Source organism: Aythya fuligula, chromosome 1, assembly GCF_009819795.1.
Source record: "Aythya fuligula isolate bAytFul2 chromosome 1, bAytFul2.pri, whole genome shotgun sequence".
In the NCBI taxonomy this organism is placed as follows: domain Eukaryota; kingdom Metazoa; phylum Chordata; class Aves; order Anseriformes; family Anatidae; genus Aythya; species Aythya fuligula.
The window spans coordinates 65,399,326-65,416,694 of NC_045559.1; the positions used below are offsets into that span (position 1 = coordinate 65,399,326).

General features: G+C 43.3%; 1 protein-coding gene across 1 annotated transcript; it reads left to right on the forward strand.

Annotated features, from left to right (window-relative positions):
* Window positions 1-2,420: 2,420 nt before the first annotated feature.
* IL17RA (interleukin 17 receptor A) lies at window positions 2,421-16,659 on the forward strand. Its single transcript, XM_032184231.1, has 13 exons — window positions 2,421-2,441; window positions 2,944-2,968; window positions 5,147-5,293; window positions 6,533-6,657; window positions 7,778-7,904; window positions 9,781-9,828; window positions 9,920-10,077; window positions 11,196-11,273; window positions 11,712-11,787; window positions 11,873-11,887; window positions 12,773-12,874; window positions 13,952-13,993; window positions 14,546-16,659. Exons 1-13 carry the CDS (start codon window positions 2,421-2,423, stop codon window positions 16,054-16,056), a joined length of 2,475 nt encoding a protein of 824 aa, XP_032040122.1. The 3' UTR covers window positions 16,057-16,659.
* Window positions 16,660-17,369: the final 710 nt, after the last annotated feature.

Sequence of the window (17,369 nt, forward strand, 5' to 3'; positions counted from 1 at the left end):
TATTCGCTACAAGTCTGGAGAAGAATGGATGCAGCATCTTTCACGTAGATGAGTGGTGGTGATACATGTGTGGAAGACTTTTCCTGGTCCGTTCTTGCAAACTTCCAAATATTTCTGGACATCTTGGCATAAAAAAAAAAAAAGATTAGTGATCGAAGTTACCAAGACATGATAAAGAAAACCCTATTTATTTATTTTTTTGCAAAGAAACTTCAACTTCTGAGTTTGTTTTTTATTTTGCTGAGAGTTAGTACAAGAGAGCATTTTTCTCCATGGCTTCTAAACTAAACAACAACAAAGCAAACAAACAAAAAAGCCACAAACCATTGCTGTAGAAGATGACTGTTTCCTAAAACAAACCATTTTTCAGTAAGTATTCATAAAACATGTTCACGTCCTATTGATCTCTGCTTCTTTGAACCGATGAATCCGGACAGGGAAACTTCATTAAACCTCAAATCAGCCAAGCCTCAGGAGATATGCAGAGTGCCTCCTAGGTGAGAGGCAGATTTTGGGAAGCTGGAGCCCTTCCCATTCAGCAGTTGCTCTTTAAAGGAAAACTGGATGCCTGCCCAGCTTGCTTCAGTTTCTTGCTAGTTACCACAGCATCCTGCCGGGAAATCTCAGCCTCCAATTAATTTAATTGAATTGTTATGACATGGTGCTGTTAATCGGTTTCTTTTTTTTTTTTCTTTTCCACATTCGTATGATCTCTACGACATATGGTCTGTTCTTCTCTGCTGTCAAAAAGAAAAAAAAAAGGCTTCAAAAAGTAAACAAAACAGTTGCTTAGCTTTCTGTGGAAACAGGACAAGAAACTGAGAGGAGCTGACTGTGCCTGTCCTTTTCTACCAGTAAGAGTTTCAGCCTCGCAACCTTCTTGCTCTCGTATTTATGTCCATAGCTTGGCTTGTCAGGCCTGAAAGGCAATAAGAAAATAGTGAGAAGAGAACATCTTGCTTCAGGCCTCTCCTATAACAATGTGCCCAGCAAGCAGGCTGCATGACTGCGGGCTTTATCTTCAGCTTTTATGCAGAGCTCTGCATTTGTTGTTCCCTTTCTTCCCATCAGCAGCTCGCCCGTCTGCTGCGTGCGGCCTGGCACGCGTCTTGACTCTGTCAACGCTTCTGACTTGCTTCCACCTCTACGTGGGCGAGCAGAAAATCACCACTGCAACTTAATTTCTGTTGTATCATCTAAACTTGTTTGCTCAAGGAGGGAAACTAAGTTAATTGTTTCTGCTGACCACGGCTTTGTTAGTGCAGCCTGAATGAGCTAGTGCGTCAGATAGTGGGTCGGGCGGACCTTTACAAGGGAAAGCCAGCAATATTCCCCCCAGTGCAAATCTAGAGGTAACTGGCTTATTTTACTGCAAAACTGGCTTGTCTTTGTCTTCAGTTCCTTCCTGTTTTCTGGCTGCCATTCTCTGGAGTTACATTTTCTGGTGGAAAGCTGTGTCTGCGCTGTCACTTCATCATCTTCTGTTAGCTCAGCCTCCTTATGCCAACAGCGAGGACCTCCCGGCCGTATTAATTATTCTTCTGGGCATTTGGAGCCGTTGGGTCGCCCCTGTGAGGCTTTGGGGATCGGGAAGGCAGTGGGCTAACAGCTGAACTGGTGCAAGCTGCCCTGTGGAGGGAGGATCCTTTCCCCCCTCTGGTGGCAATGTGGCCAGAAAGGAAAGAGTCTCACCTACGTGTATGCTGGGAACACCACTGCAAGCACCCCACCTGGAACAATACAGCTGGAGGGAGAGAGAATCCACTGGTGTGCTGTGCTGGTTCAGTATTCACACTGATAATGAAACAAAAAGCAGGAATTGCAACTGTTGCTCGGTTAATTGTCTCGTCTGCTAACAAACAGAAACACCAGCACGCAGGTGAAAGCAGGTACTGCTGCCCTCCAGGCAAATAAAGCCTCATCATTTATATAAGGGCCCTATCGGGGTGCAGTTTACAATAACTGCTGATAACTGGAACAGCAGACGGACAAAATGATTGAATATTAATTGTCAGGTTTTAACAGCAATCGTTAAGTTGCAAACAAAAAGACATGGCTAGTAGCCCATTATTTTCATTGCCTGTTGTGGGCTCACCCTGGATAGCTACTCAGCCCCACAGCTGCTCCCTGCAGCGGGGTGGGGGAGAGTCAGAGGGGTACAGCAAGAAAAATCCCGAGCTGAGATAAAGACAGATTAACTGGTGAATCAAAGCAAGCAAAGCAAAATAAGGACTTTGTTCACAAGTTCTCTATCCCCGGCAGGCAGATGTTCGTCCCTTGCCAGGAAAGCACGGCCTCGTCACGTGTGACAGCTGCTGGGGAAGGCAGAGGCTGCGACTCTTAATTTGTGTTAAATATACGTATAACCTGTGTTTTTCAGTGCTACAGGATATAAATGCTCGATGGAGGATTTCTCCGCAATGTGGGGAGTAATTGTAAGAGTACGGTTCGGACCAGCCTGCTACCTGATATTCAAACTACCAGTTTGGCGGTGGCTGCTGTGACATTTTGAGCATGACAAAACCAGCTAAGCTCCCCCTGTGTTTCTCACAGGTCTACAACAAGCACACAGACACGCTCTGCTCTAGGCTACACTGCAGCTCCTCCACCCAGCACAGGGCACGGTTGCAGGGCTCTCTGTGCTCCTTGTCCCAAGGCTCCCAGCCCAGCGGTGAGGCTGGGGGGTCCCAGGAGAAGCTGGGGGGCTCTGCGTGGGAGTTGCTGACTCCTGGGGAGCAGGGGGAGTTGGCTGGTTGGATGGCACGCTTGTTTTTATAAGCACCAGGACCTTAATGCCACATCTGCCAGCTTTTGCTCAAGGTTTGAGAGGGAGCGTTGCCATTAAATTGTTTCTGCCACCAAACAGAAGCAAATCGCTGTCAACCCAGTTTCTTTTCTATCAGTTCATTAACAATATTCCTGTTTGTTTCTTTTCCCCAACAGGATTTAAACTGCCTCGTAGAAAATAGTAAGTTACGTTTTTTTCTTTATTGATGTCTTCTCATCAGATCATGCTTTTTTCTGTCTTTCACCTGGGTTCATGCAGCAAGCTCTTTCTACTGAAGTTGGAGAGATGTAAAGCGACTCTGTTGCTGTTGTGCAACAGCACTGCTGTCATGCCAGGCTTTGGGAGTTTTCAGTTTGATCCTTGATCAGCTCCAGTTAAAAGAAGAATAGGAAGTTAAGTCTCCTTTCCAGGGTATGGTTGGGGTGTGTGGGAAGCATACAACCTTACTCATTTAGTTTGTATTTAAAAGAAGGACGGTCAATTTGTAAAGAAATGGTACTTTTAAGACAAATTTGTCGGTATGTGTTCATTACAAACTACTACGTGTATGGTAGTACTTGATGGAAAATTAATGTATGAACTTGAAAGAAGAAGGGGCGTAAAGGGGTGCAGCAGAGAGCAAGGAGTAAATCATCAGGCGTGAAGCACAGTGCATTGGGAAAGGAAAGGAGGTATTGTAGGTCCTCCTGAACACAGGTGTGAGCGGTCATAGCAGGCATAAGGGGTCAAGTCTTACCAATAACACAGACCTGATACACTTCACTGTAATTTTTTGTTAATGCTAAAAAAAAAAAAAAAAAAAAAGCCTGTTCAGCATTCCTCTGTTTGGTACGTGGAGGCATCTGGGGGTGTGGCAGAACTCCTTAGTGTGCAGGTGTTGGCACACACATTTCTGGAGCCGTGCTTGGCATGCCAAACCAAGGAGTTGACTGCTGAAAATAACCAGGTTTTAATGTTTTAGGCAGGAGAGAGGTTGGGTGGGATCGGGTTGGGTCATATTTCCCATTGGCAGCCAGATGCAGGAATACAGCTTGGCAGCAGAGCTAAGCCCAGCTGCAGCTCCACCATTAAAATGCTGCCTTATTAGAGGATTTAGTTTGAATTCTTACTCTTCGCTCATATTGTGTTTTTCTCCTGTAGGGAAAAGATTTGTTAGTACTTAACATACTTCTCTGTAAGGTACTTCAATTCTACCAGGTTTTCTCCAGATCTTAGGTAAAATGAGCGTGTGAGGATTTCCGTAGCCTAAAGCCAGGCTGTCAGGAACAGGTTTAGTGTTTGTGTGGATGCACCAAACAGCTGAAGAATTACATACTGAGCTCTGCAAAGCCTCTGTAATCATTTCACCTCTTATCCTTTTTCGTTTTTGATATATTCCGAGATGACACTTGCCTGTTGGTGTGATTCATAGATTGCGTGGCACAGCTCATGCTCAGTAGCTCTTCTGCTGGTCTTTCAGCAGTGCTGTTATAAATAAATCTTGTTATAAATTCTTGTTAGGTAGATGTGGCCTACCCAACGTGTGCTCAGATGTGCACCAAAAAGTGTTTTGTCTGAATGGTCCTGTACACCAAAGGACACAGATACTGTTTTTATTGGCAGTTCTGCCCCTCTTCCCAGCCTGACAGTTATCAGATATGCTATTATTAGGTATTTTCTATTTATTTCTGGATTTATTTTTTTTATCTTTTTTAGAAAAATGCATACCATTGGGCCTACGCTCGCCCCCACAGAGCTATTTAAGACATCCCAACAGTAATGGTTTCCCACTTGCAACTCCTCCTTGGTTTGTCAGCCTGGTTCTTGTGCTCCGCTGATACTCAGCAGAGCATTTTAATGTGCTCTGGTAATAAGTCAAATGTCTGACAAAAGCCTAAGTAGATCATGTCTGTCTAATGCCTGTCATACCTGATTGCATTTTCTGATGAGATTACAGGACCTGCTTTCCCTAGTGCTGTACAGACGGACATAAATCATTTTTTCTGTCCAGCGGGCTCATTAGTTTAGGCAAGGTGTAACGAGCAGTCACTGGAAGGTTCTAAAAGTTAATTACGCTGTTTTAAAAACTGCCTGGGCATCTGACATTATCACTGGAAGGCTTGAAATTAGCACTGGTCTTCTAACACAGACGTGTTTTAGCAACGAGATAGTGACTTGCTGCAGGAGACACTGAGGTCAGAACGTTACAGGTAATTTATAAAGTATTTGCATGCTGAAAACTGCTTTTTTGAGCAGTGAAGCAGTCTGTCATGCAGATTTACCCTCTGTGTTGCCCTCACCAAAAGGGCAGACAATAACTGCAGTTAAGCAGGCTTCCCTCTGCCCTGCTCTGAATAACAGCTTTCGCTTGCTGGGCAGGTACCTGCATAGAGAGAAGCTGGCTGCAGAATCAGACCTGGACACCTTCTGCCCCCAGCAGTCTTCACGTCTCCTCTGAAGTTTTCCGTCAGACAGATGGAGAGCTGCTCCCCGTGCTTCGGATAGAGTGGAAGGTGGCCACCGATGGTAAGAGGTGGTTGTGGGATGTGGAGCAGAGCAATGAGGTGCGGTCTGGTAAGGAGAACTGTGATATGAAAACTTTCACTGGCCTAGTTGTGGAAGGACAGCTTTGAAACTTGGGTGTTTGGCTGCTTTGCTTTGTTTTGGTTTCGTTTAAGGAGTGGTTTTGTTTTTGGTTGTGTTTTGTTTTTTTTTGAAGACTGAATCTGAACTTTGAGTATGCTGGGTATTCAAGAATTGAAAATGTTCCCATGCATGTGGGATAGTGACATTTAAAATGGGAAGGGCTGATAAAAACGAAATGAAGAACAGCATGTACATTTCCCACAGTAGTAAGGGGGGAAAAAGGAGGTTTGCAGTGCAAACTGTGCCCTTTCAAGGCAATAATAGTGACTGCGGCATTCTCATGCAGTTGAATTACATCTACGAACTGAACAAATTACAATTAATTTGAGAGCATGCATATAGTAGTTGATGTGCTGTTAACCCAGTGTAAGTGCCTCCCATTTAGGGCAATCCTGTCCTTGTAACTCAAATTTCCTGTATGTGTGTGTGTCTTGGTAAAGGACTAATTGTCTTATTGGAGGCTTAACAAGTACCAGTTGGTCAAGTTTCCTTACTCTCCAAATAAATTTGATTTTGTTTCTGGTGTTGTGCTTGTGTGCACTCATTCACAATTTTTTCACTGATTCAAGACAGGGTTAAGCACATTTGTTTCCTGCTTCTGCAGGACCTGTGTCTGAGGGTGGTATAGAGTTGTTATCTCAGTGCAGCTGTAGTAGCATAGAAGCAGGAATGACTCAGGTAAGACTGTCATTTGAAGTAGCCGTGGTTCTGGATTTTCTCATTGTTTTACTTGGTACAAACAATCCCAACATTTGCTCTGGTGCCAAAACTGTGTAAAGCAGTACTGAGAGGCAGAGCTAAACAGGGCACCAAACCCATGAACTGCCGGAGTGTCTGGAAGATAGAGTTGCCTTCTGCTCTGCCCCTTTGTTTGCAGGGCTGGAGCTCTTGCTGTGCAGGACAACCTGCAGTGGTGTTAGGCACCAGCAGTGGTGTCAGTCAGCCCTGCATACTCGCTGTTTTCATGGCAAGTTATCTCTGTATTGGGGTTCCCAGCACTTCAAAAGGAGTCAGACCGTGACAAGAGCAAGCACGGCGGTGATTTCTGGGGGGGCTGCAACCTGTACCCGTGCAGCTGACAGGAAAAGGAAAACTTCTCTCTCTGCCCTGTGCCTGCAGCTAGCATCCGGTACCTCCGAGGGGCAGAGCTGGCTGTGATGCAAGTGAGCAGCAACCAACAGGTCTGCGCCCAGTTTGAGTTTCAGAACAAATTGCCGCTTCAGGTCCGTCCGGACGGAGGCCGGGTGAGTGCCAAGGACCCCAAACTACTTATTCTAGTCCAGGGGTTTGGTTCCGCTTTCCCCATTTTATAGCGAGGCTACCTTTTGCTTTTTCCATTACGTACAGGCTGGTTAGTCAGAGGAGCTGACGTAACGATCGGGATATTGACCCTGAGACCTGGTTTCATTTTTAGTTTGGTTTATGCTTGCATGTGACAATGTACAATGCCTGCTTACCTTGGTTTCTCTTTCACTTTTACCATTCTCAGGATTTAAGTATTGTTCCTCTCGGTGCCTAGCATGTGTCACTGTTCTAGGTGCTGCTTAAAGCAAACAACTGTGGCAGTTTTTGCATTGTGCTTAATCGTCATGACACTTAACAGCCTCTGTAACTTGGTCTTTCATTTTACCAACCTCTCTCTCACATACTCTATTGCTGTGGAATAAAGTGCCAACCTGGTCCTTCCAGTCTATGCTCTCTTTTGGGAGCTCATCAGGAAAGAGCTGAGCATCCACAGCTCCTCTTATGAACAAGAGGAATTTGGAGCTGGGTCTTTAGCACCCAGAAGTGGATGAAGGTTGGCTTACCCACTGGAGCCATTGCCTCTCCCAGAATTTGCACAGCATTGCTGATACATGGGAAAACGATTTAACAATAAATTTAACAATATATATCTCTGGAAAGGCCAAGTACAGAATGATGCACATGCAGGTGCAATTCTAAATGCTTAGCGCTTGCACAGCACAGCAAGATTTATACAGGACTAAACTTTCAGTCTCAAAGCTGCATATTCTAGCCTAATCTCCTTACGTAAATTCAGAATGTAGTTCAGTGGGAACTGCACAAAGTTATTTGGCATGAGACCTTGTATCAGCTCAGGGATCCCAAGAGATAGCTGTTTGCTTTTTTTTTTTTTTTTCCTTTTCTCCTCCTCATTCCAAACACAAGAATTGGAGACAGACCAGAGGACTGGTACATTTAATGAATGAGTTCCTTTTTTTTTTTTTCCTTACAATCAAGCTTTAGAAAAAAGATCATATAAGATGAGGCAACACAATGGGACCGTACCCCTCAACTGATAATTTCAGTGTCTTGATAGCACAGCAGTCTCAAATTATGCCCTCGAATGTGTTTTGTTTTCAGTGGAATTTCACTTTTAACCGTTTTGAGGTGGAACCTGGCCAAACTTATCAAGTGACTGTCTACCACCTGCCCAAATTGAGCGTAGATGGAGACTACAATTGCAAGTCCGCGTCTCTCACAATGCCTGGTAAGTGAAGCTCTAGTTTCCCCAGGCCTTGAGCTCAGGGCTTTGTTTGATAGTTTATGGACCTGTTTTTTTCCAGACCAAGCCCGTGAACTGTGAGCAAGTTGGTGATAAGGTGATTATGTTATAAGAACTTGTCCTTTCTGAATACTGCTATTTTGAATGTCTATGGTGTTAATGTTTTACAATACTCCTTTGTTTTATATCCAAAGTGTATATATCATTTTGGGCTACAAGTCACAGTCCCTTTTTTTTTCTGGGATCCTGTGTCCAGCAGTTTGTCAAATCTCTACTTGGAATAAGGTGCACGTGGAGGGACAATACTGTGAAGAAAAGACACTTTGATTCTGTTTGACAGTAGTTCCTGCATGGAAGATACTGCTATAAAAATGTGTTAAGCTCTATAAAAAGCTAGACAAAGCCATGGACTTGGGGCTCTGAGTTGAGGCATTGCATTTGTAGCTCATTAAGGATTCTGCTACAGCTATTTCTAAACAGAAAGTGATAAGTAAACCTGAAAACCAGTGCGAGTGCCACGTTGAAGGGCTCACTGAAGATGGGTTACATCTGAATTTTGTTACTGAAAAGGTACAAAGATATTTCAGCTACATGAGTAGGGCTGTAGACTAGTCTCTCGTGCTCTCTGCAGACTATCATTGCTGCTTGCGTTTAATTTTAAATCTTTCATACTTGCCCCTTTTTGTGGAAACTGGAACTACAGACCAAAATGTCCAAATCAGAACAAGTTAAATTTGGCTCCTAATACCAAATTTTAGGCATGTGAATTTTGATTTCTAAGACACAATTGGGCATGACTTTCTCAGAAACTTGGTAGAGCTGACTGCCTGACCCTTTCTTGTGTATATGAAAATTTTCTTATAAGTAAAGATCTTGTTTTCCCTGAAGATGCTGAGCATCTGCAGTGCCCTCTGGCTGCACTGACTACTTTATCAATACATTCAATATACAGCTTTAAAAATGTTTCATAATTTTCTTCTTGCTTATAGTTGACAACATGACTTAATTATAAAATGGCAATGTATGTCGTGTGTTTTCAGCCATCCTACATTTTATCATACATGGTCATACTGAGCTTTCTGGTTTTGTCCTGTGCTGCTCCCCAGAAACCTAATGCATTGTGTCAAGGTCAGCAGCGGCAGGAAGCTTTGCTGGCTAGAGCTTACCTGTGAATTACAGGGGCATGAACTTGAAAGTTGGAAACTAAGATCTGTAATGTTTTCTTTCAACTGTTTAAGCAAGCCATTGCAGGGAGTTCTTTCTTTTCCTTTGTGTCCAAGCCCTGGAGGAGAGACACAGTTTAAGCTGAGACTTGTAAATCAAATCCCACATTGCTAAGTGTTGAATGTGTGACTCCAGATTTGAATCTGAAAAAGGTCCCAAAGAGCAGGGCCAATCTGCTAAATTAAGCTCAGAGAACTGTAAATGTGGAAAACTATTTTGGGACCAAGAAAGACTCCAACTCCATAGTTTTCCTGAGGCAGAATGCTTTTTAGAGGAAACTATGGCTGCAGCGCTCAGGGTCCAGAGCTCAGTATGAAGTTTTCATTCCACTGTGACTTTCTCTGTACAAGTCTTCTATCAGCAGGGCTTGTCAAATATTACTGTCTTAATAACTACTGTATGTTTTTAGACTTTTCTTATTAATATCTCTTTTCAGGAAAAAAAAATCAGTGAAGGGACTAGTTTATACATTGGAAACTGATACTATTCTGCTGTAGAATTTTTCTGTTGCTTTGAAACAAAGGTCTACTCATCAAGGAAGACTCAGTTAGGTGTCTGGCTTCTGATAAGAAAATAGGTGTTTTTCCTAAATGGCAGTACAATGTTTCTGACTGGTGACTGGTGGTCTGTCTTGCAGACTGCAATGACTCTCTGATGAAAAGAACCACCCCGTGTATAAAGACAGGTAAGAATTTGTCTGAGTCATGTAGTCATGAATGCCCTGCTGAAATACTTCTGACAGTTAAGAAACATGGGAATATCTGCACCACTTCCAGGCAGCCTGTGGGAGCCCAGGATCCAAGCTAAAAGTCTAGATGATGTGACTCTGCTTGTGAGCTTTAACCCGTGGACGGAGTCAACGCGATACCAAATTCATGTGACCAGTTTCCTGAATGAGAAGAAATGTAAAATGATCACGCGTGAAGTCACAGAGGTGATTACCTTATAAATTATATCAGTTATATCTTCCGTGGTAATTTAAACATTTCCGTAAGAGTTGCTAAACAAGGAGTTGAAGCCAAGGTCTACTGAATGCACTTGAACTGCAATATTCAAGGTGTTCTTCTCCGATTATTATCTTGCCTTTGGAAAAGGGAAATTTCTTTCAATTTGGTGGATAAAAGATCTTTGAGAGCCTCTTTTTGATATGTTTTCTAATGCATGGAGCAGTCTGTAAGCAGTGAGGTTGGATGAAGAATGAGCGTTTGTAACAGGTGCTTCACTTAAACTGACAATCAATTCCTGCAGGTTTTACAGCCTGTGTTGCTGAGAAGTTCCAAGTAGATGCGGTTTTCTGACATAAAAGTCCCTTTTCAAGCATCTGAGGGAGGAGGGATACTGAATATTTGTTATGAGTCCCCACCCTTCCTTGGGGGAGGGCAAATAAAATAGCATGCAGCTTGCTTAATCTTTCCATTCCTTCCATACTTAAGCTTTTGTATTCCGTGTACTGATAGGCTTTGTTATTATTGACACAAGCAGGTACTGCTGTGTGCACATTTCCCTGGTAGAGAGTAATATACCTCATTTTTGAGTATCTCTACTAAGAACTGTAAAGAATATATTTACATCATCATTTTATTATTTTGCTATTTTTCAGGTAACAAGGACAAGTTGTCCTCTGTTCAAGTGTCCAGAGGCATCAGTGTTGATGGCTTTTTTAATTAAACACATGAGGAATTTTTTTAATCATACATTTACACATTTAAAAACTTAAGACGTTAACATTAAGAAACTGTAAGCTTAACATATTTGAAGTTACGCAGGGTATAAACTTAATTATGTTTCCTCTTACCTGTGCAGCCTTAGCCTGCTCTCTCACTTGCATAACCATATCAGTCGTATGTGACACCTGCAGTGATGGTGGCCAGACCATTTATCTGTTTCATTTTTGTGGGTCTATTGTTGCCTTTTTTCTAAATACAAAAAAAAGGAAAGAAAGAAATTTATGCTTCTTTGTTACACTCCATATTCTCATCTCAACTTCTTTTCTTTTCCTGCTTTCATTCCATTTTCTTCTTCCATCTGTTAACTCACATCTGATTTCTGCAGGGTGAACTACACTCACAAGCGAATGTCACAATCAAAATGGAGAAGAACTTAAGAGCTTGCTGCAAGTACGAAGTACAGGTAGGGTCTTACTGTTGTCCCTATGTCCCTCCTTCCTCAGCAGGGCAGTGTTCAGTTTAGGAATGTTACGGTTTTGCCCAGTGATTTGTTCTGAGATTTGGAGGTTAGCCATTGTCTACATCAGAAAAATAATAATTATAGCAGAAATATATATTTTTTAAATATATACATAAATGTCTTCTCTGTAGACAGTGGCTTTTCTTAGCACACGGTTGCCAAGTCGGGGAATGGCAGGTGTGCCACCCCGGGAGCTCACTGCCTTGTTAATGTATAGTGAATAACGTAAGTATTCCTGATTAATCTTGTTTCTGAAGTGGAAATGGGATTTCTGTGTACCTGTGCTAAAACACAGGGATTGAAGAGGCAAGGGGAAAGTCAAGTTATAACAGAATTGCTTTTAAGAATAGCTTCTGTATTCTGAATTTATTTTGACTGCAGATTCAGCCATTCTTTGCAAACTGTGGCACAGACTGCCTGAGACACTCTACTTTCATCCCATGTTCACCAGCTCCAAGTGAGTACTCCTTTTCTCGAAATTAGATTCTAATTGTTTTACAGATGAGAGCTGAATTTTTAATGAAACTCTCATCTTTTTGCAGGTACAGACCCATCAGGTAAGAAGCTCCTCCAGTACCCTGAAAATTCTCTTGCTTCTCTTTTACTGTCATATAGAGTAACAACTGATCCTCCCTGACCCAATGAGCAGGAAATGTCCCTTTGTACCACTGAGTTCAGAATGAATTGTATTAGAGTTACTTCACCATGCTTGAAGGCAAGTATTTGTATGCAGCATGAATTTTTTTATGCAGCATGAATCTTAGAGAGCAATTTTTTTCAGAGATACTTCACTTGCATAAAATTCTTTGAGAAACACTTTTGACAAGAAGAATCTTAATTTGAAACACTATCTGTCACTTTGCTTAGTGTTAAGAATTTTGCATAATATAAAGCAGCTCTTGGAGAGAATAGCTTGCATATATTCATTTTTATGAATGTCAAGATAAATCATGTGCATAATGATTTAACATCTTTTTTTTTTGCTGCACCAAGACCTGTAAGGTGCTGGTTTTGCTAGAGAAGTAAAAAGGAAAAAACACCGGAGTTTGAAAAAATGCTTCACCAAAAATGATTAAAAAAAAAATAAAAAATAAAAAATAAATTTTTGAAGATATATTACATGAAACAGGCAGGACATGGGCAGCATGCCTGTCAAAGCCGGATAAGCACTGATTGCTGTGTACAAAGGAAGGTTATTGGTCTGTGTTTTCAATGTGTTGCACATACAGTTCTTTGTGGAGCAAGTCTGTGGTGCAGAGCATCATTGTGAAAACAGGATGTCATACCGCCTGCGGTATGTTGTAAGGGTGAAGTACTGGATCACCCATCGTTTTGGGCAAAGCCACAGTCCTTCTCCCTTGGCCCCTGCTGTTCAAGAAGCTTCCTGAGTGAAATTCATTATTTGTATAAAGCAATGTCTGAGTGCTCTTTTTGTACCACAGATGATATGATTATATGGCTCTACTGGTGTATCACTGGGATCTGTGTATTACTGGTGGGATCGGTCATAGCAGGTGTCATTTGTATGACCAAAAAGCGAGCAGGTAAGACTCATACCACCTAGAAACAAAAGACTCAGTGCTAAAAATATTTTTCCTACTTCTGTAATTACTCCTCTTACTCTTTTCTTCCTTGCCATTCTGATGTACTGCCACTAAAATAATGCCTATGTAAACTGTTTATTCTGTTCTACATCGTGGAACTTGTAGCAGCCTAATACCATCCACCTAGTTAAGTAAAGCTGCCAGTGAATTATGCTGTCTGATGCTCCGTTTTCATAAAGCTTAAGAGCTCATAAGGGGAAAAATAAACTCCATAGTTCAGCCCTTTGTTTCCTGCAGATTGCTACAGAACTCCTCTCCATTTATTTTTCTTCTGCATTTTGTAAGAGTTTTGCAAGCCAGAAGCTTCCTGTTTGTCCAGAACATGGTCTTTCCCCTGTCCCCCAAAGTCTGCAAAATTCATTTTCATACTATTTTGAGTTTAAGTAATGTTTTTCAGTGAATGTGGAAGAAGAATAGGACACAAAGATGTGCTTTGTGCAGGCTGGAAAACTGAGTGATTAAGAACTAACTCCTAGCCTTTTTTGCTGTATCTATGGGACAGTTATTGTAGGGAAACTGTGCAACTCGCAACTGCGCTTTTACCTGAGAGGAGAAATTGGAAATATTTTGGAAAAATTCTTAGTATAAAATTTAACTGTAACATTTAGCTTGGGACATTTTAGTCACCTCTTTAGAGAAGCCTCTTAAGAAAAAACTCTCTTAAAAAAAAAAAAAAAAAAAAAAAAAAAAAGTTTTCTCTTTAACAAGTAGAAGGATGTTTGGGGGTTCTGTACTTTTTGATAGGCTGTTCAGATCTGAGGAAGATGGAGAAAACGGGTTGTGTGTGCATTCCTTCTCCTCTCCAACGGAAAATGTAGTGAAGTAAAATTGGCTGTAGGAGAGTCTTTGTTCATTTAGTATACTTCTTATTAGGCTTCTCCCTCCCCATGTCTTCTTTATCCCCATGCTGTTGAAGAGTTTGGGTTTTGAAAGTAGCCATTGGAAGGGGTTGTCACATGAAGGGGCTAATTTTATTTCTTGTTTTCAGAACTGACAGTGACTTTCTCTCTCTTCCAGCACACCAACAAGGGAAATGCAGCCATAATGATTTGCAAACTGGTAAGATGTCCTGCTTGTGTGCCATCACACACGTAATATATTCTGGAAGTCTTGGGTAGTTGTCTAAAAAGGGGTTCTCCTGTGCTCAGTAGCATTGGACAGAGGATATGGAAGTTGGAATGCTGTCTTTGGCAGACTGGAGATAATTATTTTGTAAAGTGGTGGGGTTTTTTTGACAGATCTAAGGCTGTACTGGCAAAAGAACCCTTGATAATCATTTAAGCAATAGGAAGAGGAGATTGTTTTGGGGTTCACTCAGCTCTCCAGCAGGGAACGTATGTTTTCAAGCCTCTTGAAGACAATGTGTTTTACTTTTGTGTGGTGAAATTCCATGAACCACCCAAGCATTATTATAAATCATAGCTCCACTGTCTGGGCTTTAATACAAAACTTCCGCGGTAAGGTGTTGCCTGCATATGTTACTAAAATAGCTTCAAAACTGGGAGTTGCTAGAACCTTTTGTTAATATCCTCCTGTGCGGATTGCCACTGGTTTGCATCATTACAATTTCAAGAATGTGGCTGGGATTGATATTTTTCTGTCTCTCACCAGTACCGTCTACCGACCTTCCTCTGCCACCCTTAAAGCCCCGAAAGGTTTGGATTGTGTACTCCGCCGATCACCTGCTGTACGTGGATGTGGTGCTGAAGTTTGCCGAGTTCCTGATGACTGTCTGTGGCACTGCTGTCGCCTTAGACCTGCTAGAAGATCATCAGATCTCAGAGTTGGGGCCATTACCCTGGCTTACTCGGCAGAAGAAGGAAATGGAAGACCTGTCTTCAAAGATCATCATCTTATGCTCACGAGGCACCCAGGCCAAATGGCAGGCCATGCTTGGGAGCGTGCCTGTTTGTCTCAAGCAAGATCAGCAAAAGCCAATGGGAGATCTGTTCACCCCTGCCTTGAATTTGATCTTGCCCGATTTCAAGAAGCCAGCCTGTTTTGGAATGTATATAGTCTGCTATTTCGATGGGATAAGTAGTGAGAAGGATATACCTGATCTGTTCAACGTCACATCCAGGTACCAACTGATGGACAAGTTTGAGGATGTTTATTTTCGGATTCAGGACTTGGAGAAGTTCGAACCTGGGCGCATCCATCGAATCCAGGAAATCACAGCTGAAAACTACATTGATACCCCTAGTGGGAGGAAATTGAAAGAAGCAGTACAAAAATTCAGGAGCTGGCAGATGGAGCACCCAAACTGGTTTGAGGCTGAAAGCATCTGCCTGGATAATGAAGAAGAGTTGCAGTCCCTGAGCAGAGAGAGCCAGGTGGATTCATTGCTAAGCGAACCAGGTGGGATTGTGAAACAGCAGCTGCACCTCCGGGAGCCTGACCCTAACTGCTGTTATGTCGTCAACCTCCACATGAACGAAGGCGAGAGCATGGGCTGTAAACTACAGCCTCAGCTTAATCTGTGTGGAGATCCAGCTTCTCAGATGATGGTCATTCCTATGGACGAGGCCCCTCAAGTTCAGGTAGTGGAGCCTGTCCCTTCCATGGAAGATAAAAATATACTTGGTCATCATGTGCTGAGTAACGAGGACTGCATGGAAGGAGTTCCTCTTCTGGAGGCAAGTTTTCCGATGAGGAATAACGTCATCCTCCATGATGACTGTGAAGTTCCAACAGAAGATGACCAGAGTCATGCAAAGCTTTCAGGTGATCTGAGGCACCATCTGAATGGGCTCATGTACTCTTTTTATCAGCAGAACGTCATTCCTTCAGATCCATCTTTCTGCCAAGAGGAGGCTGACAAGCAGCACCAGTTGGTCTTCGATGACCAGTGCAAAGACCAAAGACAGTCAGTCCAGTCAGACCAGGGCTACATCTCTAGATGTTCTCCTTTGCCTCCCGATGACCTTGTGGAGGAGGAGGACGAGGAGGAGGAAGAGGAAGATCAGGAAAACCAGGTGGCCTTTCATGAACTCTCTTCAGAGGTCTTGAACAGTCTAAAGAGCCTCCAGCAGCAGCTTTTTTTCCAGGACATTCAGCGGAGCTCTGAGTGGGGGTATCCAGCTGAGCTGATAGACATGAGCCAGTCTTCAGAGGGCTGTTAGGCTCTATCTGGGATCTGCTCTGTTTGAAATACACAGATGGAAGGTAGCACACACAATGCTGAAACTGCATTTCCAGCACCATTCTTGTCCTGGTGTTGCAACGGACTTGGTGGTGGGCTCTTCCTGTCTGCTGCCAGGAGGCAGGATGGCCTGGCGGGTGGGCAACAATCGCTGCTTCTAACCTCTGTATGGAGAGAGGCATCAGATACTAGCCATCACTGGGAGAGAAGAGGCAGTTTACATGGAGAAATGTGTTGGATTGAATCCTCACTGACTGACTGCAGAAAAATTATCGTGGTTCGTCCACTTGTGCCTTCAGAACTCCCTACAACTGTGCGGGTTTTATTGTACTTGGACGGAAATCAAGGCCAGGAGTTGGAGAGTAGATTTTCATAGGATGGCAAACTTTGCAATGCCAACTTAATACATATTTTAAATATTTTGTTGTAAATACTGTGTTAAAGATCTGTGCCTTAAATTTCAGCTAGATTGGGGCTGTCTCTAAAGAATCACAGAATGCTTTAGGTTGGAAGGGACCTCTGGAGGTCTTCTGGGTGGGTCCAACACCTCTGCTCAAGCAGGGCAACCTAGTGCAGGTTGCACAGGTCTATGTTGAGACAGATTTTGAATATCTCCAAGGAGAGAGACTCTACAGCCTCTGGGCAACCTGTGCCAGTGCTCAGTCACCTGCACAATAAAGAAGTGTTTCCTGGTGTTCAGAAGGAACCTCCTGTTTCCGTGTGTGCCCACTATCTCTTGTCCTGTCACTGGGCACCAATCAAAAGAGCCTGGCTCTGTCCTCTCTGTACCCTTCTTTCAGGTATTTATGTATATCGATAAGATCCCCCCCCCCCCAAGCCTTCTCCAGGCTGAGCAGTCCCAGCTCTCTGCCTTTCATCATAAGGGAGATGCTATGGGCCCTTGACCATCTTTGTGGCACTTCATTGGACTCTCCAATATGTCCACATCTCTCCTGTACTGAGGAAACCAGCACTGGATAAGTGCTCAAAAGTGCTGAGTAGAGGGAAGCTTGACCTGTTGGCAAGGCTTTGCCTAATGCAGCCCAGGATGCCATTAGCCTTCTTTGCAGCAAGGGCATGTTGCTGGCTCATGTCCAGTCGGTGCCCACCAGGACCCCCAGGCCCTTTTCTGCCAAGCTGCTTTCCAGCTGGGCAGCCCCCAGCACGTTCTGGTGCCTGGGGCTGTTCCTCCCCAGGGGCAGAGCTCTGCGCTTCTCCTCGTGGGACTCGATGAGCTTCTGTCAGCCCACTTCTCCAGCCCTGGTTCCTCTGGGTGGCAGCAAGGCCTTCTGG

Bases quoted from the DNA above. Each gene is read 5' to 3' on its own strand.
- IL17RA (XM_032184231.1), top strand. From the start codon at position 2,421: ATGTGGGGAGTAATTGTAAGA. The intron at 7,905-9,780 runs GTAAGTGAAGCT...TCTGTCTTGCAG, and splicing joins CGCGTCTCTCACAATGCCTG to ACTGCAATGACTCTCTGATG. The intron at 11,274-11,711 runs GTAGGGTCTTAC...TTTTGACTGCAG, and splicing joins GCTGCAAGTACGAAGTACAG to ATTCAGCCATTCTTTGCAAA.